A 25,572-nucleotide genomic window follows, 5' to 3' on the forward strand; every position below is an offset into this window, starting at 1 on the left:
TGAAAAAAAGTTGCGTAAAAATTTTGCACTATCATTAACTGATGAAGTAAAAGTTATCGAGGAAAATTAGAAACGAAGCGTATGGAAAATAAACTTGAAATTTAGGAATGGAAAACTCAGGTGTAACTTAACACTTTCAGAAATAAAGGCCGTATCATGAGTGAGTAGCTTGCGGTCAATAATGGTGACATAAAAAGGAAACAGAAAACAACTGGTTACATAGAAATAAATGAACTGTTGTGAGAGTGGATTCTTCTTGCCCTTTCAAAGATCATGCCAATTTCTGGATCTATTCTGCAATGCAAACCCTTGAACTGGAAAAGAAATTAGATAATCCAGAATTCAAGGCTTCTAATGAGTGACTCCTAGTCCAATTAAATAATGTGTTGTGATATACAGTATAGTATTATAGTATAGGGTTAGATATTAAATTTAGTGTAATTAATCAACTTTATAGTGTTTAATGAGTGAGTTGCGATACAATTTATACAGGAAATGAGATTTTCATCAAGATCATTCACCAATTAAATAAGCAAAAGGAAGCTAATTTAATGTCAGTAGTGTTAAACGGAATATTTTGTGATTCCTACAATTTGTGGCATGCCATTTTGTTTTTATTTATACAAATGATAAAATATTCCATTTTAACTTCACACCTGAATAACACGGAAACCTGTCCACAACGGGAAAAAAAAATAGGACCATGTCACTTCCGTCTTGAACAGGTTTCACTGTCTTAGCCACGAAGGTCTTTGCGCGTCATTTTTTTCCTAATTCAGTCATCATAACTGTAGTTCCTTTGCAAAGCTCCGTATATTTTTCTGTAAAGATATGGGAGTATTCTTGTGAAGGATATGTTATAGTCTGTTCATCAATCATGTTTAGATCACGTTGACGTTTTTTTTTTTTTTTTTTTTAAATGATTGACATTTTTGTGAAAGAGATTTTTCTTATTTCATCAATATTCGAATAAAATCAGTAGTCAGACTTGGAGATGGGATTTTGGTCTGTTAACTGAGTTAACTGTCATGAAATAATTTAAATATTGTGTAATTGCCATATTATATTTTTTGGACGAAAGTATAAATTAAATAAATCTCTCTAACAAAATGGCAGGTAATTCTGATGCTGAGGTGATGTATCTCGAGTGTGAAAATATGAGACTTTAATATTTTTGACCTGATAATTATACTGACCAGCACAAGAAACATAACACTTCAAATAATTAAAAAAAAGCTTTATTAACATGAACATTTAACTACTCTACAAAACGGAAATAATATTTTCGACACACTACTGTAATGTAACATTTAACTGACAACCTTCACCAACAAAAATAAAAATCAGAAGTTCTAAACTTCGGTTAAATAGACAATTACTTGACAAATTCTGGACAAACTTAAATAAATAGGTACTATAGTATCCTAATTTAGTGTATTATGCAGGTAATAATCGGCAATGTATGCACGGGGAAAAGAACTGGTCATTCTACTCCATTATCTCCTGGCCTAGTTTGCTTCATAAGTGGTGTCATGTTGGTATACTTGTGAGGTTCAGACCTGTCTTTGGACAGTTGACTAAACAGAATCCTAGCTATAGAAATGGATCACTTGTTCACAGAACTTGTTTGATTCTATAAGATTTTTAATCAGTTTGTTTGCTTTCTGTTGTTTTTCCGGATACTACTTCTTGCTGTTCAAGCTTTTTGTATTTGATGCTTTTCGCGTCAGTCCTTTTGTCTGTTGTAACTAGACTTGTAATGTTGGGGACTGATTACAAGTGTTGACTGCAGCATAAGCCGGGTACGTGAGCTAGTATGAGGATATTGACTTGGTTCTGCGATCGATTATGGTAATAACAAGGTGAACATAAATCTGGATTTAAATGTTGAAGTTAAAATTCAGATAAGTTGAATAATATACGATAAAAAAAATTATATTACAATTTCAGTCAACAACTTATCAGATTGGTACAAAACCAAGTTTTGTTACAATAATCACATTATAATTCTTGGTTGTATCCACGAATTATAATGTGATTATTGTAACAAAACTTGGTTTTGTACCAATCTAAGTTGTTGACTGAAATTATAATATAATTTTCCTTATCATATAAATCTTGATGCTCTTAAAGTAAATATAAGCTACATAGCACTACAAAGATATATTTTTACACACCTTTCGTTATGTGCAGAAGAATTATCATAGAATTATTCGTGGGTTTGAGTTTCCGCCTTTCCTTTAGGATACGTACAATTACAATGCGTAACAGCTTGCATCTTTAGTGCCTCACCAAATTCCACTGCAAAAATATGCTCCTGAGAACCTTCAACCTTTGGCATTATTATTCAGTAGGTACACTGTTTACACATGCTACAGTAGTGACTGGTGAATGAATAGTAAACTTTACAAGCCTAGTTACAACTAAATCTAGATTTCCTTTTCATTGGGCTCGAAATATGTGCCTCCGACTTTATGCATTATGTTTCAGTATTTTCTGTGATGTTCATTTTGACAATTGCATTCCTAAAAAAATGAAGCACTTATTTCTGACAAATGTGTATGATATGCTGACAATGCTTAATATCATTGACTATTCAGAATACTTCTATATCATACCCTTCAGTTCTGTGAAAGATGTGCGGTCTTCTTAAATATTCCATATGATCTAAAGAATCGTGAAACTGACATGTGATCAATTATATGTTTATTAGTGTTGATTAAATATATTATTTTAACGAGACATTAAACAAATTGATATTTAATTTGACAATTGTCAAACTAAATCTGATGAATGTTGATGAAACCAGTTGATAAATCTTCAAAAAGTGAATATTTTTGTCCTTTCAGAGCTTTACACTCCAGAAGAATGTGTTTAGCAGTCTTCTCAGATTGGCCACATTGGCAAAATATGAAGTCTTCTTGAAGAGCCTCATAGTTTCTAATGTTTCCTGAGCAGAGCATAACCAATCATGGCTTTTCTGGTCTGTCTGCCTTTGTTCCGTGGGTTCAAGTCTTTGACCAGAGTGTTACTATACATTTTAATGAGTCATCTGTATAATAATATGCTTCTTTCTATCCACATAGTGAATTGGAACTTGTTGGTCTTCAAAACAATTCTGAGCAAAAACGAGATTAAATAGACCAGAGTTCTATTAACTGTTCAGTTGTTCATTAAGTGGTCTCACTATATGTGTGATATTCTCCGTTACTTTGACCTCACTGGTCTGTATAGCAATGAATTAGAGATCAGAATACACAGAAATCTTTCTCACTTCATTAGAATTCAAACTGTGGCTCTATCTGAAACTCATCAAAATTATCCTGAATAAACAGTGATATTTTCTCTACTTAGAATATCAGCAAAATTCCTCTTGTTTCTAAATTTAGTTCCAGTAACATGCGATTTCTGCATTTATAGTGTATCTAATCATTGCTCCTAGAATTATGTACTTTTTGTTGGTTCTAAGCTCTGTGCTTGTGTAAATTGTTAGTATGTCCACGTAACTCCCATTGGTTGATTTTCAGTGCTCCACTTGGCCATGAGAAATCATCACTCATTTTATAGTCTAGTATCATTGGGTTATAATGTTGCAAAGAAAAACTTACTGTTCAGTAAACAAAATGAGAGATCCTTCTTGCTTAGCAGACTGTTTGGTGATAAGTAAGAATTACAATTTTTTATATAAGATCATTATGCAGAAAGGTGAGTCAATAAAACTTCGAAGCGTAATGTAAGAATAAGAACCAGCGCTGCACAAATTTCAGTTATCAGTTGCTCAGTCAAATGGCTGAGCATTGGAAATCAACCAGTCCAAATAATAATAATTTATCAAATGAATTCAAGTTGATTAATAAGTGGTAACTAGCACTCCATGAATCATAAAGAAAAAAACAAATTATTATTGTTATGAAAGAATAGATCTTGAGTAAAATAATACATTTAGGTCTAAATCAGTGATTCCCAAGCATTTCATTTCTGTAACACTTGCCTCGCAATCAGCACAGTTGTGGACTACATGCTGGCACTGTTTCGGACTTCCTTGATTCATGTGCCTGTTCGTGGATGCAAGGATTGATGGGCAACATTCAAGATTCTCTTGGTTAACATGTAAGTGTGAAATAGACTTCATTAAGTTGACCCACTAATTATCTAATTTTCAACGAACATTATTGTATATTCTGTTCACCATAACCTTATGTTTAAATAAAATAAAATTTAATTTTTACAGGCTGTTTCCGTTCCTATGATAGAAATGTCTAAAGTAGATAATGTGAGGAGTCAGAAGAAGCAATATGAGTTTAGAAACTAATGTCTGATGATACACCTTTTCGAGTTATAAGACATACAGTGTTGAATAACCAGGTAAAGAGAGGGGGGGGAGGGAGAGAAAGAGAGAGTGAGTGTGTTTTTTCTCTCTCTCTCTCTCTTTACAATTATAACTTGTGGGTAAAAATTCCAAGAGAATCGAATGGTGGAGTAAATATCATTTTTCCATTCCTACTGTATTAAGTTTGCTGTTACTTAGGTTTATGCTTCTAGGAAAGAAAGTCGATTTAAAATAAGAAATATTGGTTGCTGTTGACATTGGGAAGTTAGCTCCTTACCTCCTGGAGATAAAAAGTAATCAAGTTTCTTACCGAAATGAAAATACACTAGTTGGTTGAAATTTTATTAATTTCAGTTTATAGTACAGTAATTATAAAATTATCACAATTATTAACATTATTAACAAAATCCAAGTAACTTCTGTCCTTTTTTTTTTTTTTTTTTTTCAATGTGTTTCTTATTGTTATCTGACTGATCCATAACTACCATTCCTTACTATGTACTGGAATCTTCAGCTTTTTCTTCATTGTAAAGAATATTCTCGACCACTTCGTTTTTGCTTGATAAACTATTGGCAATCTAACTTTCTGCAACTGGAGGATTTTCATTCCTCATGCCTCTTGAGTGCCAAAACATGAAGTAAATTTGTTATCTGGACCACGAGGCTTGCCCAACACAAGTTGTAAATCACAGGTATGCTGGAGATTGAACCCAGGTCCACATTGAGTCCAGTGCTCTAGCCACTAGACTACCATGCGGCTGCACATAAATAGTACAATATATGTATGTACAGTCGACTCCTGATAATTCGCAGTAATTAATGCATGAACTTCTGCAAAATATCGAATTTGCGAATTATCAGCAAAATCTTTTATTTAAAGTCCAGTAAATGACACTCTGACAGATTTAATTACTAAAATATACTTCACAATCAAGTGCAAATTTGTTGTTTTCTTGTGGAGATAACATATGGTCAGTGTGTTCAATTTTCAATTCCTAAGCAAGTGTACAGATAGCATTTCTTAAAATATAAAATTACATTCACTAATAATCACTTAATCTTTTATGGACTCTGCCTAGCCTGGCCTAGCTGGCAGGCTATTTATAGCAGTGTAATGCTTGCATTTAAACTTAATCCTGCTGGCAGATAGTTATGGGCTCCTCTCCACACTACTTTACCAGTCTCTGGTATATGACATGTAACTCGTAGTAAAGTTGTTACAGAACATGGATTGCTAATCACATATTGTTGCTTTCGACCTTTTCTATCTGCTTTGTAGCATAGCGATGGTAACACTCTGTGTATATACAGTACATACAGAACAAAAATAACCTATTAAGAAGAGTAGGAATGCATTTGTTGATCACAGTTTGGGAAACACTGGTCTAGATGATTGTGACCACTCACTCAAACAACACTTGAAGTCGTTTGTAAATGAATTAAGTGAAAGTTTGTCATTTCGCACAAATATTTTATTCCTTTGAAGCTACTGAGTGTTTTCGTGATTGTTTGCAGGGACAGAGAATGTGTCTGAGAAATCTCCAGCAGAGGCCTTTCAGAAAGGTTCATCATCTTTGAAGCCAAATTCAGTGACATCACCCACCAATAATTTACCACGAGTTAGGGTGAGATTATAAAATTGTTTTCAGTAGCTCTTGAGTTTCATACTTGTTTTCTACTCTATGAAGAGTTATTATCTCGTCTTTTCAGGGTTTATGCAATGTAGGCAACACGTGTTTCTTCAATGCAGTGCTTCAGTGTTTGGCACGGACTCCATTCCTCTTGCCAGTGCTGCAAGAAATGAGTGAACCAGGCACCAAGTTCAGCTTACCTGGCGATCCTGAAAATGAAGATCTGGTTGGTATTTTGTATTCTCTGTTGGAAGCTCCCTGTTAAATTAATAAATACTGATAGTCAGACTATTACTGATGAGCAGGGAAAGGATTTATATGTAAATACATATTTACTTATAAAGCTAATATAATTTATATTTTGCATTATCTTTATGTTTCACAATGTGTAGGGTTGAAAAATCCTACTTTTATTTTCCATATTTTTCCATATTTTAGAGTTTAGTACATATTTTCGTTAATTTCCATATATTTTCCATATTTCATATAAAACAGTCCATATTATATTAGGTTTAACAATAAAACAAAACAAAATTCCATTAACTTTTAAAAATACATTTCAACAATAGAGATTTAAACACATGTTCAGTAATCCCTTTAACATCAGAGTTATTTGAAAATTAGCAGTCCTATCAACAATGGGAAAGTAAGTTACAAAACTGTATTAATTTAATTTAAAATTTTTAACAGACTTCAGTTGTGCAGCTCAACAGTTAAATGCCAGTCAGAGTACACATAGGTTCAGTTTTGTAAATCATACTATAAAGACGGTAAATATGCCAAAAGTACGTCATTCAGTCAATTTAAAATCAAAACTAACAAGTTACATTTCAGAATTTAAAGAAGATGGTTTATCAACTGACAATAAAATATTATTTTGTAATTTGTGTCAGTGTGCAGTATCATCTACACAAAAGTTCCTGGTGCAACAACACATTACAACTAGTAAACATCAGGCCAACAAACAACTAAATTCCAAGCAGAGACAATTGTTTTTAACACAACCAACAACATCGAATGTAAGATCTGAGTTTAACATCGACCTGTGCCGTTCTCTCATCTCTGCTGATATTCCTCTCTACAAACTAAAGAATAAGGTCTTCAGGGAATTCCTTGAAAAATATACTCAACATACAATCCCGGATGAGTCAACACTTAGGAAGACGTATGCTCCATCCATCTACGATGAGACAATACAGAAGATAAGAGATGAAATTAAAGATAGTTCAATTTGGGTTTCCATTGATGAGACTCCCGACAAAGAAGGTAGACTTGTTGGTAATGTAGTTATCGGTTTGTTAAGTGAACAATATTCTGAACGAATTCTTTTACATTGTGATGTTCTAGAAAAGTGCAATAACAAAACTATAGTTAAACTGTTCAACGAAGCTATGGGTATCCTGTGGCCAAAGGGTATTATGTACGATAATGTGTTATTCTTTATTAGCGATGCTGCCCCTTATATGGTCAAAGCTGGACAAGCATTATCTGTTGTATATCCTAAATTGACTCATTTTACTTGTGTGGCGCATGCATTTCATCGTGTGGCAGAAGTGGTCAGAGACAATTTCCCTAAAGTAGATTTGTTGATTTCATCAGTGAAAAAAGTATTTCTCAAAGCTCCCAGTAGAGTTAACGTGTTGAAAGAAATGTACCCTGAAATTCCATTGCCACCAAAGCCAATTTTAACTAGATGGGGTACATGGCTAGAAGCAGTTGAATATTATGCCGAACATATAGACTCTATTAACAATGTTCTCCTTGCATTGGACTCTGAAGATGCAGTCTCAATTGATACTGCGAAAACAGTTACCTGTGACATAAGTGTGAAGAATGACTTAGCTCACATTCAGCATACATTTTCATGCATCATAAAAACGCTCAAAAGTCTCCAAAATAGGCACCTTTCACTATCTGAAAGTTTTGAAATTATAAATAGTACTGTGGAACAACTGAATCGTGGTAGAGGTAAAGTTGCAGATGCAGTAAGAGCTAAGGTGGACACTGTACTTTCAAAAAACCCTGGATATGAAGAACTACAAAAGGTTGTTGCTGTGATGAGTGGTGAATCAACAGTGAAGATTAACTTGGACTTATCCCCAGCAGACATTGTGAAATTGAATTATGTACCAGTTACTTCTTGTGACGTCGAACGCTCTTTTAGTCAGTATAAATCTATCCTCAGAGACAATAGAAGAAGATTCACTTTTCAGCACTTGAAAGAAATGTTTGTAACCTATTGTTATGGTAACAGACAATAAAAATTGTGTTTTGTTGAAACTACATTGGAAGATAAGGTACGTCCATTATATTTTTTGTTTAGTTTGATTAAAATGTACCAATATTTAACGTACATAGTCATTTTTTTATAATTTTAAGTCCATATTTAATTCCATATTTTGGTAAAAATCCATATTTAATTCCATATTTTGGTAAAAATAACTACATATATATTTACATATTTCATATATTTTTAGTCCATATAAATCCGTTCCCTGCTGATGAGTTTTGTACTACATCATCATCATCATCATCGTTGTCATCATCATTTTTGAGTTCTTCATGTCGATGTATGAAGAACCTCCATTTGTTTCTGTTGTTCCAGATCTCATCTGTTCTTCCTCCTCCTCTTTCGAGGAATTCCGTTTATTTATTTATTTACAGTCGACTCCGGATATAGTGAACTTCTGTGGACTTGCATATTTCGTTCACTACATCCGGGTTCACTAAATCCGAAGTGTCTTTCTCCTAACCTTAAATGACAGGAATGAATGAAATTGTGAACAAGAAAATAAAATACTATACAGTAATTAAAATATTTCATTTTTGTGGAATGAATTATGCTGCATACTGTGTACTGTTACTCACAGTTGATTTACTTAAACTATGCTGTCAACCCACATCCGCTTGCGAAAGACCACATTCAATGTCACTTACAATATTTGCCTTATCTTCCAAAGAAAACACTTTATACTTCGACATTTTTATACAGTACATTCACTGTTCGAACACTAGAAATAGACTGATCTTCAGGTACAAATGACAAATGCTGTTTTGGTGTTACTGCGTACTCAGCCTTGGAATTTCCCAGGTCACTTAATGGAAACTGTGAGAGGGTTGATGAAGTTTGAAAACCATCGGAATCTTACCTCCATTTATACACTGGACATAATGTCCGTCCCCTTTTAATAAAGGAAGGCAGTTTCATTTTCCACTATTTCAGTGCTATTCGTCATAATGGAAATATTTCTGATAACAAAAGGCAAGCCTTTGGCGGTGAAGGATTAGAAATAACAGTAGAGTAGTGTGCTTGAGATCAGAATGGCAACCCTTCGACGGTGGAGTGAGGCAAGGTCGTCATGTGTTGCCTGGATTTACAGTACAGCTCATTGTCTGGGAATCACTAATCCTATCTTTGTCCTTTGACTAAAGGAGTAAGAAACTTAGAATGTTGTTCTCAACACATTCTTTCAATTTTATACAAGAAGGTCTGACTTCAAATAAGAATTTGTCAGGATGCAACTCTTGTAACTTCAATTTTTAAGGTTTACTATAACCGAAGCGAGGGTTCACTGTAAACGGAAATATTAATGTACTTTTTAATGTATGCAGGTCGGGACCAATGATTTAGGTTCACTATAACCGAGTTCACTATATCCAAAGTTGACTGTATTTATTTATTTACTAACTAAGTGTATTGTGTTTGCAATGTGACAGAAATGTATAGATCTTTGTCAACTTAGGTCGCAAACACTTTTTGCATAAAGTATTAAAAGCTGTAAGATGCTATACTGTGAAATGAGATCTTTTGAAATGTACTTACTGTAGACTTAACTGCATGTTACAGCCAGTGCTGGAAGGAGAACTTGGCAAGTGGGGTAATCTCACTGAGATACTCGCTTCAACATTAATAGAGCTGCAGTCCTCCAAGTGTGATGTGTACAACCCATCACGTTTGTTGAATAAGTTGATTCAACGCTGTCCGCAGTTTGGAGGTGGAGAGCAGCATGATTCTCATGAGCTGCTCAGGCATCTTCTAGAAGGAGTGAGGACTGAGGATCTGAAGGTTAGGACCACGTTTGTTATGGAGAGAAGCACTAGTGACTGACTGCTAAAGACAGTTTTGTACAATAATGTTGACATTGCTCGTGTGGAATGGACCCAAGTATCGCGATAATCCTCACTATCCAAATATTTTCATCTGTCTCCTTTTACTTCTGTCCCATTTTTTCTTCATCCTCCTCTCCTTTTCTTGCTGTCCTTTACCTTTTCTCTACTTATTTCCTGTTTTCTTCTTTGCTCTACATTATTCCTCTTTCCTCACATCTCTTTCTTCTCTTACTTTGTCTCTTTGCCTCCTATTTCTTCCACTCCTGTTCCTCCTCTATCTTTTTCTTTATCTCCTATCTCTCGCCTATTCCGCCTTTTACTTTTCCTCTTTGCCTCCTATCTCTCTTTCTTCCTTCTATTCTTTCTCTTATGTTTCCTCTTTGCCTCCTATCTCTCTCTTTCTTCCTTCTATTCTTTCTCCTATGTTTCCTCTTTGCCTCCTATCTCTCTCTCTCTTCTTTCTCCTATGTTTCCTCTTTGCCTCCTATCTCTCTCTCTCTCTCTCTCTCTTCTATTCCTTATCTTATTTTTCCTCTTTGCCTCCTATCTCTCTCTCTTTCTTCTCTTCTTTCTCCTGTGTTTCCTCTTTGCCTCCTATCTCTCTCTCTCTCCTCTTCCTTCTATTCTTTCACCTATGTTTTCTCTTTGCCTCCTGTCTCTCTCTCTCTTCTATTCCTTATCTTATTTTTTCTCTTTGCCTCCTATCTCTCTTTCTTCTATTCCTTCTCTTATGTTTCCTCTTTGCCTCCTCTCTCTCTCTTCTATTCCTTATCTTATTTTTTCTCTTTGCCTCCTATCTCTCTTTCTTCTATTCCTTCTCTTATGTTTCCTCTTTGCCTCCTCTCTCTCTCTCTTCTATTCCTTATCTTATTTTTTCTCTTTGCCTCCTATCTCTCTTTCTTCTATTCCTTCTCTTATGTTTCCTCTTTGCCTCCTCTCTCTCTCTCTTCTATTCCTTCTCTTATGTTTCCTCTTTGCCTCCTATCTCTCTCTCTTCTATTCTTTCTCTTATGTTTCCTCTTTGCCTCCTACCTCTCTTTCTTCTATTCCTTCTCTTATGTTTTCTCTTTGCCTCCTATCTCTCTTTCTTCTATTCCTTCTCTTATGTTTCCTCTTTGCCTCCTACCTCTCTTTCTTCTATTCCTTCTCTTATGTTTCCTCTTTGCCTCCTATCTCTCTTTCTTCTATTCCTTCTCTTATGTTTCCTCTTTGCCTCCTATCTCTCTTTCTTCTATTCCTTCTCTTATGTTTCCTCTTTGCCTCCTATCTCTCTTTCTTCTATTCCTTCTCTTATGTTTCCTCTTTGCCTCCTATCTCTCTTTCTTCTATTCCTTCTCTTATGTTTCCTCTTTGCCTCCTATCTCTCTTTCTTCTATTCCTTCTCTTATGTTTCCTCTTTGCCTCCTACCTCTCTTTCTTCTATTCCTTCTCTTATGTTTTCTCTTTGCCTCCTATCTCTCTTTCTTCTATTCCTTCTCTTATGTTTCCTCTTTGCCTCCTACCTCTCTTTCTTCTATTCCTTCTCTTATGTTTCCTCTTTGCCTCCTATCTCTCTTCTATTCCTTCTCTTATGTTTTCTCTTTGCCTCCTATCTCTCTTTCTTCTATTCCTTCTCTTATGTTTCCTCTTTGCCTCCTACCTCTCTTTCTTCTATTCCTTCTCTTATGTTTCCTCTTTTGCCTCCTATCTCTCTTTCTTCTATTCCTTCTCATATGTTTCCTCTTTGCCTCCTATCTCTCTTTCTTCTATTCCTTCTCTTATGTTTTCTCTTTGCCTCCTACCTCTCTTTCTTCTATTCCTTCTCTTATGTTTCCTCTTTGCCTCCTATCTCTCTTTCTTCTATTCCTTCTCTTATGTTTTCTCTTTGCCTCCTATCTCTCTTTCTTCTATTCCTTCTCTTATGTTTCCTCTTTGCCTCCTATCTCTCTTTCTTCTATTCTTTCTCTTATGTGTCCTCTTTGCTTCCTTATTCCTCCTGTTTCTTTCTTTCTTGCTCCTTTTCGGCTTCTTTTTCTCATCCTTTCTCTAATGCTCCTTTTCCCCCCCTCTTATATTCCTCTTATCTTCCTTCATCACTCGCTTCTCCATTTCTGCTGCTGCTTTCCTGTGCTGTACTGTCTCACCTTCTCCTTAAATTCTTGCTCTTCCATATCCACTTCTTTCTCTCTTGCTCCTTCTCATTTTTATTTTCCGTTTCTTTTGCCTCTCTCTCCATTCTTCTCTCTCCTCCAGCTTTTGTTGTCATTTAGTTTCCTTCTCTTTTTCCAGGCAGTGCTCACTGATATGATTGGGACAGATAATGACGTTTCATTGCAGAGATACCAAAGCTCCATCCTGCAGCTGCATGGGTTGTCTGGGAAGTCTAATCCCACCCAAGTGGAAGAAGAGGTCCGGGCAAAAGCGAAGGCATATGGGCGTCAGGCAGCAGAAATGATGCTTCATCCTGAGCAGGTGTTCCGCGGTTTCCTGGTGAGCACTCTGGAGTGCCAGAGTTGTCGCCACACTTCACAGCGTGTGGAGAGCTTCCTGGATCTCAGTCTGCCTGTCATGGCAGACAAGGTATGGCTGAAACCATAACTCAGAGAGGAGTAGGATTGTTAGACATGCAGTGTAACCCTGTTAATCTGGGACCAATTGGTGCTGAGAATTATCCAAATTATTCAAAGTCTGGATTAACAGAAATAAAAGCAGGAAATTTCGTGAATAAAAACAATTCAAGACTGCAAGTGGGAAATGTCTTGTGTGTCTGCTGTGAAGATCCATATGCACAGTTTGAGGGGAGGTTTTGACATGATCCTATTAACCATTCCCTTGTAAGCAAACAAAAAAATTGAAAGATGTTGCAAGAAAATACTCACTTCCGCTCAATTTTATTTATATCAAGAGACAGTGTTTTTGCACTGATGCTAACTTAATAAGCCTAAAGACTGTGTGACAATCTTTGAAATTGGAAACAAGTGGTTTCTGATATCAGTATCACTGAGTCTACTATCTTGCTTCTTTATCCCTCTAGTTCACAGGTAGCAGTCCTAGATTCATGATCATGAGTCTCCTATCCAGGGTTTACTTAATGCCTTTAATAAATTATTGTGCTGATACCAGAACTGTTCCTTTTCATTCAGCCTCAGCCTCCTGTTATGAGGAGAAAGAGCAACAATGAAGAATCTTACGATCTATGTGGCAATGTGTCAGAGGGTCAGCCATCAAAACATCAGATGAAGAAGGAACGCAAACAGGCAAGAAAGGAACGCAAGAAACAGAAGGGCTGGCGAGCAGAAGGAGAACAACCAACCATTGCAGAAGAGAGTGCCATTGTCAAGAATTCAGCCGAGTCAGGTAAATGTGTTTTATGTTTGAAACCATGTCGTGATTGATAGTAGATTTATATTTTGTAGAAACTTTCTCTTTCTTCTGATAAGTTACGTCCATCATGTATTATTTTATTAGGTACTTGATCAAGTTTTTACTGCCGTTGCTACTGTTCAGTTAGAACTTGTCACCATGTGCTGCATGTGTCCTTCCTAAGTGATTTTATTATTATTTATTATCACAGATTTTGCAGCTATTGCTGCCATCCTGTTCTGTTTCGTATATTCTCTTGAAATGCATGGGTTGCCATAACATCTGTAATGTCGTCTTTCCAAGACTGCCTTAGTTTATTGTGGTACTGTAGCCCAGATGATGTCCATTCTTATATCATATAATCATTCTGGCCATCAGGTGTTCTCCATAAGTAATGTCCAAACTATTTGTGTACCTTCTAAATATGTAACAATATGGCATAGATAATGATAGTTTTTTGATAATCTTAAAGTAAAGTCACAGTCTACTTTTGTTGTGCAACTTTCTACTGCAACTGCCAAAAGTTGTGTGTCATGTTCACACATAAGCCAAAAGTAGCATGCTGCACACTACTTTTCATGCTGTGCAACCCAAGCGCTGCAAAAGTTGCAAGTCTGTCCACACACAAGGTGCTACTTTTGCAGCAGCAGTTTAGCTGCAGCTTTGCATCTCCATGTTGATTCTTCAATACATTTTGTGGTTATGTTCGCATTAGAGTTTCAGAGTATGAAGCTCATGAGATAACTTACTTATCACTCTTTTAATTATAAAATGGAGAACAAAACAATATAAACTATTATTGGCACATTTGGGTAGCAACACTGGTCGCAACCACTGCAAAAGTTTCAACAAAACCGATATAAAAAATGCTGTGGCTGCAACCCTGAGAACCCTATTCACACGTTGCTACTTTTAAGCTGTGCACAACATTACTTTTCAGGTTGCACCATTGTTCACACATCGCAGTATGAGAGTTGCACGGTATTTTGTACTGCAATACTGCAAAAGTAACTATGTGTGACCTTACCTTTAGATCGATGATACATGACACACTTTCTGTTGACTAGGGTATAGACTTTGGTACAAATCTGACATGCCATCCTTCATTATGTAATTCTAATTAGTATTACGTTTTACACATGTGTGGGCATCATGGTTACAATTTGTACCCTTACTGTATACAGTGGCAATTGTGTTCAGATGTACTGCAGTTGTAGAAATTAATTGGTGAGTGATTGTTGAAAGATAAGTTTTATGCTTTAAATAGAGATACAGAATCTTTAAATACTGATAGAAATACGAAATGTATGAAAAGAATATAAAACTTCATACAGTAATTCCATCTCGCAGTGACAGGTGGGAGAGAAAATATTTCATTCGCAAAATAACGCCGTTCTTTTGTATATTACGAAATTTTTGCTTTGTCATCAAAATATATTGTTTTCATGTGGAATAGAACAAATTTCTCACAATTTTTTTTCTTAATGGAATATTTTTATACCTTTTGAAAATTCTTTTACTTCTAAAATGTATATACTGTAGTATTAAAAATAAACTTATTTCTTGAAGATTTATTTGTTGGGAAACCATAGAGCTTAGAATTTACGGAGGAGACCACGATATTTGAATTCTGACTTTGCATCACATCGTAGATTGATCATAAATTTTTTCCTCTTTGACTGCATGATCACTTAGTGAGAGCAGTTTGTTTTCAAATGGGAAAAATGGGCTTGCATTAAATTGTTACCAAATTGGTGGAATGAAATATGCCATTTAAATAAAGAAAAGATGGAAATGATGAAAATGCATGCATTACTACTAAAATTTTGTGAATCAATCAATCTTCCTAATGTATCCAGCTGTTTGCTTACAACATAAAATCCACAATAGTCAGCTGTAGTCTATTCAATTGTTGTTTTTCACGAGAAATAAGGGATATAAAAATTTTGCGAATAAAACAAGAATTACTGGAGTTAGTTTAAAACTTGGATTTTTTTCGCGTTATTGTGCTATTCGAAAGTGCGTTTTTTAGGGTTATGGGAAGAAGTATAAAGAAATGGTGCAGAAATAGGAAAAATTAAAACAATTTCCGTTACTGCATCTTGCAAATGTCACGAATCTATATAGATAGGTAATTTCTTCATATTTGTCATAAGTGGAATGCTGATCTTTAAACGAAGTGAATGTATTTCTTGTAATATATTTGAGACTGGATTAAAAAAGTGTTTATTCTAATAACAGAGCAGAGTGATGCAGATGTGGAGGACAATGTGGAGCAGGATGCAGGCTCCAAGGATGTGGGAGAGTCAGGCTACAGCTCGGAAAAGCTCGGCAACGAAGACTCTGCAGTAGAGAGCCCCATTTCACAGCTCGCCAATGGTGATTCTGCCCTCGCCAGTCCAGCGTCTCCTGCAGATATGGGTGAAGTTGATCGGCAGTCCTTGTCACCAGTGTGCAATGGAGACTTGATGATAGAATCCCCCTCCAGAGACACTCCAAGTCCCGTCTCTTCCGAGGTCAATATAGACTATTCAGTGCTTGCTCAAGGTGATTGTGCGTCTCCCGATTGCGCCAGGCCGGTCTCTCGTTTCGAGTTCTGCAACGACGATGATATGGACAGTGGTGAAGGTGCCGCAAGGTATAGCCCCGTTGAGGAAGCAAAGAGCCTTCCAGTTTCAGACTTGTGTGAGGACATGTCTCGGCTGACAGTGGATTACTACACAAACACGTGCACTAGTTTCGTTCTTGTGTCGCAGCCAAACACAAATGGTTGTGAAGAGCCGCTTGTCTGTGGAGGAGACACAGAACGAGTGGATCAAATGGAAGAAGTAGAACGAGTGGGAGAAGCAGAGAAATTAGATCAAGTAGAAAAAACAGGTCAAGTAGAACGAGTAGAAGAAGCAGATGAAGTAGAACAAGTAGTGGAGGAAAGTGATGTAGTGACGGACAGCAGTTGCAAAGGAGATGTTGTCACCAACTGGAGTGCCACTGTATCTCCACGCTACCAGTGTGATGATGGGGAATGTTCACTTCAGTCATGTCTCAACCAGTTTACTGCACTTGAGTTGATGACGGGTAACAACAAGGTTGGCTGTGAGAATTGTACTCAGAGACAAAATCAAGGTAAGTGCTAACCATAACCATATGGGACGAGTTCTCAAAAAGTAAATTGTCGCTGTGCCTGTAAAGTCCATTTGCCTATTTGATACCAAGAAGGCGGCTTTCTTTGTATTATTATCTAAGTTTTCTAAAGGTTCACATTTGTGATAAAAGGGAAGCGGGTTTTCTTTCAATAATTAACACTAGCTGCAGGGATGGGAGTTTTTTTGTTATGCGCTGTTGTTGTGCCCCTCTCCTTCATTGTTAAACAATAAAATCTTATGTGCCTAATATATTATACCAACAGAGCGCCAATAGTAGCTAAGACACAATCTGGCAACATGGAAATGATTCCTGTGGACTTAGCAGCTCCCACTGAAGAATAACAGAGTCTGATTGCTGACATGCTGATTGATGCGACATGACAAAAGAACGCTCAGCAGTATTTTTAGAAGTCAAGTCAATAATGATAGGCATGCTGAATGTTAATGCTTAGAGAATTAATTAGTTTATTGTTGCGGTAACATGCTTCAAAGGCTTTCCAATAATTTTGTTGCTGCTTGGGTACCAAATGAGCGAGCGGACTTTAAAAGTGGCTATGTGTTCCAAAGTCAACTTTACAGGAGAGTGAAAAAACTAAACAAAATATATAACGAAAAGTAAATATGTTCATACCATGCAGTATTATAGTATTAGTTTAATAATAAAATTAATCATCTTGATTACACACTTTTAATACTTCAATATCACTTAGGAGATATAGTTAATACAATCACTTTCATGTGTTAAAATAAACTAGTGAAGTAGGTAATTACAGCTTAAAGTAATTGTATTAACTATATTCCTAAGTAATAAAATGAAATACAAACTTTTATCTTCAATATTGTATTTATAGTCATTTGGCCACAACAAGCTCCAAAAAGAAATTAAAGTTTAAACAAAGTAATAAAAAATGTAAATCTGTACTTACCATACTGTAACTCTTTGGTAGAATATCTTTAATTGTTATATGATTTGTTTTCTTTGTTTCTAAAAAGAATTTAATAATGATTCTCAGCTTTGTTGGTTGTATTGTCATCTTCACTTTATCATATTGTAAGTGATATGACGAGCTTATCCATGAGAAACTTCATTATTTTTACAATCCTTTACTATTAGAGTGAAGAAGTCATGTAGTAAAGTGGTTGCAGCATTGAAGTTCAAAGTTTTGTCTCTAGCCTTTGCTGAGTTATGTGGTGTTTTGCATGTATTGATAGTAAAGGATTTTCATATTGCTCATAAAATCGCAGTGAGATATTAGAATGATATATATTACACACGTAGGCAGAGTAAAATACATATTAGTATGCCAAACTGAGAAAAAAAAAACGAAGACATAATTTGACGTAAAAACGAGAAAGAGAAAAACCTAAAATTACAAAATGTTAAAAAATAACATATTAATGACACAATTTTGCAAGTAGGGTACCATAATCATGATTTGTAAAGAAGTCATCATTTTTTTATATTTCGTTGTGTCCTAGCATGTAACATTTCCAGTATTTCAGATCTATATGTAGCTTCCATCATCAGGGCAAAATGGGTATAACCAGAGGGATCACTTATTCTGGCGGGCTCATATCTGGCTACTGGCTCAGTTATTTGGAATAGCCAAACATAACAAGCCTAACAGAATAGGCGATCTTGCTTGTCATACTCATTTTGCCCTGATGATGGAACTTGTATTAGTTCTGAACTATGGGAAATGTTAACTTCTAGGATACGGTGGAATACCTCAAAGTCTTATCACATTGAGTGTGAAAGCCTAAAAACGCATATAAATCAGCACTGATTGTAAACTTCCAAATACAAGATAACATGTCATTAAAATCCGAATATTGATAGAGAACTGTTATTGATTCCAAAAATATGAACAGATAATAGTGAGATTCTTCTTCTTATTTCATTCAAGGATTAGGCCTAAGGCCTGTTCCGATCTCAAGTCCATCTTTTCAAAGATCTGCCTGCCGATTATTATTAATCAATTTAAATTGCAAAAATAAATTTGTAGAGTATGTGGATGAAAAAGGTGACTGAACTGACATGAAATATAGGCCTTATCATTAATTGCAGTGTAACTTTGGTATTACAGTGACCTACTTAATTTAGTGTTAATGTTTGTGCAGGTAAAGAAGGTAAGATGGTTTGCACCAACTCAACAAAGCAGCTGTTAGTGAAGACTCCCCCTGCAGTTCTGATACTGCATCTCAAGAGGTTCCAGGTGGATCGTGCCATGTTCCGCAAGATGTCCCGTCATGTCAGCTTCCCTCTTGTGCTCGATCTCGCTCCTATCTGCTCTGCCATGTACAAGGCAAGTGAGAGGCGACATAATCGGAAATATACACACCTCGGGTGCCTGCAGAGGGACTCACTTAACTCCTCCTGACCTTTTTTTCGAAAACTGTATTCTATGAATTCCCTAAGAATAGTGAAAACTTGATGGAGATCTACCATAACCGAGAAATAACTAGAACGCAAGTTCTAGTTGATTGTGCCTGCCTGTGATATCACACCTGTTTTCAGATGTCTCACAGAAAAATCTAACACATTAAATTTGTAATGTAGAGCTGAAAAATTAGACCTCATGGTCTGTTCCTTTCTTAAGAGAGATATTCTGATTAAAGGACGTACTTTACAGCTCTAAATTAAAGGTCGTAAAATCTATTTAAATATTTTGTAAATATAGTTTATGTTCCCCGGTTTACAAAAGGTAGTGAGTTCCAAAATATAAATGTAAAATGAACATAAAGGACAGAATTTACACATTTGGCTCAACTTTCTCACTTTGTGAGTTGGTTAATTTCTACTTAGTGTCATTCAATTATTATTATTTTTTTTTATTTATTTATATATTTTTGTATTCAACATACTACAGCTTCTGCTCGCCATTTCTATTTAACTGCGAATGTTCTTCATTTTTGTTTTCTTTAACTCTTTTTCATGTCTCGGATCAATAAAGCAGAATGTTCTTTCACTGTAGTGTTAAGAATTAGACATCCTCCTTCCATTATATTTACGGGTAACATATCTGAATTTTAAGAATGGAGAAGAATACCGTGTTTCATCTTATAAAAATAGAGGCAAAAAAAAGAGAATTCTTTGGAAATGGAAACTTGCGATTTTCTTCTTCTTATTCTTCTTTTTTCCTTCGTCGTCTTCTTCTTCTTTTTATTATTATTATTATTATTATTATTATTATTATTATTATTATTATTATTATTATTATTATTATTGTTGTGCTATTTGTGATATTACTGTAATTTTAATGTAATCAATTGAAAGACAAAATTAAAAGAAATACAAGTTAATCAAGGGAAATACAAACATCTACCACATAATAAATACAAAATTTAACACATCAGTTTTCCATTCATTTCTACCTCACAAACCCTATTCTGTCGTTTTATATTAACTTGCATTTTCTTTCTGCATTATGGTTACGAATTTACACACAAGCATACAAAAACAAAGTAGGACAGAGATTGACTAACACATCATATGTAATAATTTTTAATGTGGAAACAAGCTGACAAGAAAGAAAGTGATTGGAAACGAAAGAAAACACGAAATCATATACTTAAAATTAAGAAAAACAATTGACGTTTGGTAAACAGTAAATAATATTTGCTAAAAAAAGTTAACAATAATTAAGGGAGTCAAAATGCAGAACCTTTTAAAAAGATTTTAAAATTCCTACTGAATGTATAATCCAGAGGCCTAAAATGAGGAAATAATGTATGGTAGCCCTATTAATATGTGATATCTATTGTTTATCAATGCAGGATTCGCTGATGATGAAGCCAGGACAGAATCAGGTGCAGTATGCACTCTATGGTGTTGTGGAGCACAGCGGTACTCTACATGGTGGACATTATGTTGCATATGTGAAGGTGAGGCTTAAAACTCGTTACATCTTGCTTACATATTCACCATACCATAATTTTAACATGGGCTCATTTGTCTGTAATGGTTGAGTACTGTCATGTACCCTGTTGTTCTGTGGGTTCGAACTTAAAATAAGGCAATACAAATTCTTAATATAGCTTCCCTCACAAGGAGTTTTCCTCCCTCCTCCCTGCCCCAATGCCGCACATATTGGCATATATGCCTTTTGCGCCTCTGCCTACTTTTGACGATTATGATGAATTCTTTTCTGAGTTGCGTATACATTTTGTTGGATTCGTCAGAGTGTAAATTTAGAGGCCTCATGTCATATTATTTTATGGTACATAAAAGAACCGTGTTCTTAAGAGGAAGCGTAAGGCAAGGTTTGGTGGCTGTACTTCCACTAAGCATTGCTGCCTTGTGAACAGGGGTGCATTCTACAAAAGTATGGTGTAACAATTTACAGGTTACAAATAAATATTCCTCAAAGTGATTCTACAAGCATTTCTAAAAGAAGTTATTTATTAGTGGTTAATAATTTACAAATGATGTCATATTTATTTTATTTGCATATTAAACAATTGAAAACAAGAGCTTCGTTCATTTTTTTGGTGTGATAAATTAGTAAATAGTTATGATAGTAATTCTGTTTAATGTTTAGCTGACATTGTTTTCCTTCTCTGTTTAGAGTGTTCTAGTCTCTACCCCATATGATGAAAAGATTTTAATATGTCCTGCTTGTTAAAAATAGAACAATTTATTCTTTATCTAAATACACAGCAAATCGTTAACTTCACTGCCATTTTAACATATAGACATTTGTACAATACATGAAGTAACATTTTGTAGGTTCTTAGAGGACTCTGACTGAAAGAGGAGAAAAGTGGGCAACAGTGTGTCATCAGTGGCTGCAGCATTTAATATATATTTGCAGGGGCGTACATTTAGGGTAAGCAGGATGAGCGCCACATACCCTACATACACTTCAAATTAATGTATCATTTTATCTCATTCAGCTTATAGATAAACACTTTTAATAGAGTGTATTCTGCACTTCATATATAAATGTTCTGCATTAACTACATTTCTGCAGTAAGGCAGCTCTTTGTTCACAGCTTGCCTTTAGCCTCATTTTACAGTGCTGGCGCATGCACGGACAGTAGACAAGGATGGAAAATTTCCTTGTGTACCACTGTATTGCCTATACGCCCGTACACAGAAAGAATAAGCGCTGGGATTATCGCTTGTCCTGGCTTGTTAAGTTCCTGCAGAAAAATACCAGTGTTGATTGTTGAATTTGGCAGTGTGTGTGAAACATGCGATTTGTTTGTCAATTGAGATAGTGTTCAGGATCTCTCAGTTATTTGAAGATTTGTTTCTTTGTGAGTGACAATTTATGTCGTAGTTTTCTGTGTATAAATTAAATATTGATTAAGAATGGGCGATTCGTTATGTCCTATCGAAAAATTATTGAAACACCCATTTCGACTACATTCTTTGCAAGAAAAATTAAACATAATACAAAGTGATCGACCATGTCCTGAAATGCCAACGCTTTTTGCAGCTTATAAAGACAAAGGAAAAGAATATACTCGACATTTTCAAGTGTCCTAATATCAGAAATCTCAGTGGATTGCAGGAAGTGCGAAATTAAATAAACTCTTTGCTGGCCCTGTCTTATGTTTTCTAAAGAAGAAACAGTTTGGTCTAAAAATGGTTATGATAATCTGAACAATCTGCACAATGCCATTAATAAACATGAAAAGTCACAGGCACATATTTTTAGTGTTTTACAGTCTAAGTCATTTGGATCATCTCGAATAGACATCACAACTTCGTGTCAATGTCGAGCAACACAGTGAAATGGTGCGAAAGAACAGGGAAATATTGAAGAGGTTAATTGATACAGTCTGTTTTCTAGCCATACATGAATTGCCATTTCGTGGTCATTGTGAGTCAGAAGAGGCAGTTAACAAAGGAGTATATTTATGTGCGCTCAATTACCTTGCAAAATATGACTTAACCCTCAGCCATCATCCGGAAACCTCTACCACATTCTGCAGAACTTCAAATCGAATACAGAATGATTTGATTCTCGCTGTAAGTGATGTTGTTATGGATAACATAAAACAAGAACTTTCAAAAACGTCATTTGTTGCAATCATGCTTTTCGAAACTTCAGACATTATGAATGCATCCCAGCTTTCAACCACTCTTAGGTGTGTTGATTCAGAGAATGGTGAGATTAATGAAAGATTCATATGTTTTACTGATGTAAGCAATGATAGATCTGCCAGTGGTTTATTCGAACATGTCCAAAATATAGTCACTGAGTATGACATAAGTAACAAGCTCGTTGCTCAAACGTTCGATGGAGCTGCTGTCATGGCTGGTCACACAAATGGACTGAGAGCTAAAGTTCTTGAAAAATATCCTAAGGCAATATTTGTGCACTGTTTCAGTCATAAATTAAATTTAATCTTGTTGCAGTCACTTACGTGTTTGAAAGAGTGCAGAATATTTTTACAGACTTTAACTGGTTTGGGTTCTTTCTTCAGTAAATCGTCCAAAAGAACACAACGTCTTAAGGAATACACCTTAAAAAAAATGCCTAGACATGCTCCAACTAGATGGAATTTTACATCGCGTCTTGTTCAGACTGTAAGGGAACATAGGGGTGAATTTATTGGATTTTTTCAAGACATATTAGGAGACAGTTCTACCTGGGACAGTGAAACCGTTGTTACTGCACAAGGCCATTCTGAGAAAAAGATGTCATATAAACATTTTGTCCTAATCGCAATATTTTCAGAGTTACATTAATTTGAAGTTATTAGTAAAATACCTTTTTTTCTTTAGTTTTATGGGTAAAAAATATTACAAATAGAGAATGAACTATTCAGAAGTGCCATTTCTTTAATTGGCTAGTTTTCTGAAGCTAAAAATAGCTCCGTAAGGGACGGTAAATCCTCGTGAATCACATTCATGACTAATGTGTATAAAAGAAATGTCAGTAAGTAAATTTCAGAGCTTACCCACACAAAAAATACACCGCATGCCCCTGTATATTTGGTGTTACATTCATTGTTATAAAACTTTGTTATAATGCAGCAGGTTTTCATTAAAATAAATTTTTTGTAATGTTGATAAGATGTCCAGATTTAGTTCTTTCAAATTTTCCTCTGTAGTTATTATTTGATAATATTATACGTATTTTTTTTTGTAGTACCGTTCAATGGTACTGGTACATAATATCATTATCATTATTCCAATGGCTCTTTTCGATGTTATCCAATTCATTCTGCATTCTAATTCCAGTAGAGCATTTCAGTATTGACCACCACTTTTTTTGTCTGAAGATACAGTCTTAGAAACAGTTTCTGTCGTACAGATACTTTGTAATTCCCACAAAGGAGGCAGTGTGCATGATCAGACATACAACGAAACAAAACTAATTTTATTACCTCAACTAGTCCTTCTCTTGTGAACCATGTCACTCGTCCTCTGATCACGCGCACTGCCTCCTTTCTGGGACTTATAAAATATCTGTGCAACAAAACTTTTTTCTAAGACTACATTAAAATAACCTACCTGCCTCTAGATCTGTTTTGCCAATCATTTTTATCCATTCTGTTTGTTTCTGTAAGAGACCACCATTAAAATGAACCAAAAGTTCGCCTTTGATCACATAGTTAAGATACGAAATTTAAGTGTCCTCTGTGTTTTATTTGATATAGGTGCGATCACCTTTGAAGAACAATGATCCTCGGTGGCTGTTCCTCCCTCCAGATCCACAGTCACCAAAGCGAGGGATGGAAAAGGATGAAGGGGGTATAGCAGTGGGTGGTAGTGCTGAACCACCCCCTGGAAAATGGTATTTTGTGAGTGATTCACGTGTGGTGGAAGTGGGAGAGGAGAGAGTTCTCCGCAGTCAAGCCTATCTCTTGTTCTATGAACGCATTTGGTAGAGGTGAGAGATATTAACTGTACATAGTCTTAACTCTTTATTAAGCACCATAGCATTAGGAGTTAATTTATGTGACCTGTGTAAATCACATTCACAAAGTGACTGAGATGATAAACCTATATTTGTGTTGCAGTACCATTGAATGGAAAGAAAATCTAATGGTGTTTTGTTTCATTGTAACTATTTGTACACGAAAGAATAGTTTTTACAGGTCCTACGTTTTTGTATGTGTGCATAACAGTCTAGGGTTGAGAAATTCATCTGAGCAAAGTCTCAGTAACCAGTAGTCAACAGGACTAAAACAGTTGATATGAGCAGGTGAGAAGACATTATTTAAATTATTCCAGAAATGCTTTCCACAGCATCAACTTCCTTCAGAGATATGCAACTTTCAAGGCTTTATCATAGCATGTTCGATGCTCACAAAATGTATGCTGAACATCTAGTTAAAGAAAAACATAAGCGATTGGAAGAAGAAAGTGGCAGCTGTCCACAAATAAGCTGAGGAATTAAGGAAGGAGGAAGAAAAGATAAAATATAAGAGTGACAAAAGAGAGCGAGGGAGAAGAGACTGCAAATTGTCAAAGATTTAATGGCCAAAGTACAAAAAACACTAAATGAAGCTGATATAATTTGTATAAAAGAAGCTGATAAGGAGACCAAGAAAATATAGAAAGATAAAGCCAAGTTTAAACGAAGTGTTTTATCCTCTTGTTTTTGTAGAGGAAAAACATTAAAGATGTGGTCCCCCCCCCCAGAAAAAGTCTTGAGAAAGGATAGTAAGAGATATTACATAGAAGTTTTGTTTTTATGTTTGAAAAAACGAATCACTAATCAGACTTCACAGTCGAGAGGTTATTCGATTGTTTTGAACATTTCGAAATGCTTTCACAATAAGGAAACATAAAATGACTGCCATTCACAGCAGTGTCTGGGTTCCTAAAGGATGGAGGAAGTAATTGCACATGCTAAAAATCACTACCATAGCACTGCCATGGAAAAATTTAAAAATGGTACTTACTTTAAAAATACGCCTCGTACATATATATGACTATGCTACAGTTCATTTTACTTCTGAAACAGAATAATCGGAATCCGTGATGTCTTCTCGTGTTAGTTGATGTAGATTAATCATAGCCTCGGTAGGTATCTGTGAATTTTGTGTTTTA

The 25,572-nt window shown here is 35.4% G+C and overlaps 1 protein-coding gene across 6 annotated transcripts in view; it reads left to right on the plus strand.

Moving 5' to 3' along the window:
• Positions 1-25,572, plus strand: part of Usp16-45 (ubiquitin specific protease 16/45) — a 33,790-nt gene that overhangs the window by 7,696 nt on the left and 522 nt on the right. For 4 of the 6 annotated variants that reach the window (XM_069843909.1, XM_069843907.1, XM_069843911.1 and 1 more), the window contains exons 4-12: positions 5,846-5,955; positions 6,041-6,187; positions 9,809-10,027; positions 12,340-12,630; positions 13,194-13,407; positions 15,655-16,536; positions 18,678-18,862; positions 20,334-20,441; positions 24,174-24,406. In XM_069843909.1, coding sequence (XP_069700010.1) covers positions 5,846-5,955; positions 6,041-6,187; positions 9,809-10,027; positions 12,340-12,630; positions 13,194-13,407; positions 15,655-16,536; positions 18,678-18,862; positions 20,334-20,441; positions 24,174-24,404 — 2,387 coding nt within the window. In that variant the 3' untranslated portion in view covers positions 24,405-24,406. Of the gene's footprint in view, positions 1-4,007; positions 4,111-5,845; positions 5,956-6,040; positions 6,188-9,808; positions 10,028-12,339; positions 12,631-13,193; positions 13,408-15,654; positions 16,537-18,677; positions 18,863-20,333; positions 20,442-24,173; positions 24,407-25,572 lie in introns of all 6 variants that reach the window. The other 2 variants (XM_069843913.1, XM_069843912.1) reach the window with 2 other exon arrangements.

Source organism: Periplaneta americana, chromosome 13 (assembly GCF_040183065.1).
Source record: "Periplaneta americana isolate PAMFEO1 chromosome 13, P.americana_PAMFEO1_priV1, whole genome shotgun sequence".
NCBI lineage: Eukaryota > Metazoa > Arthropoda > Insecta > Blattodea > Blattidae > Periplaneta > Periplaneta americana.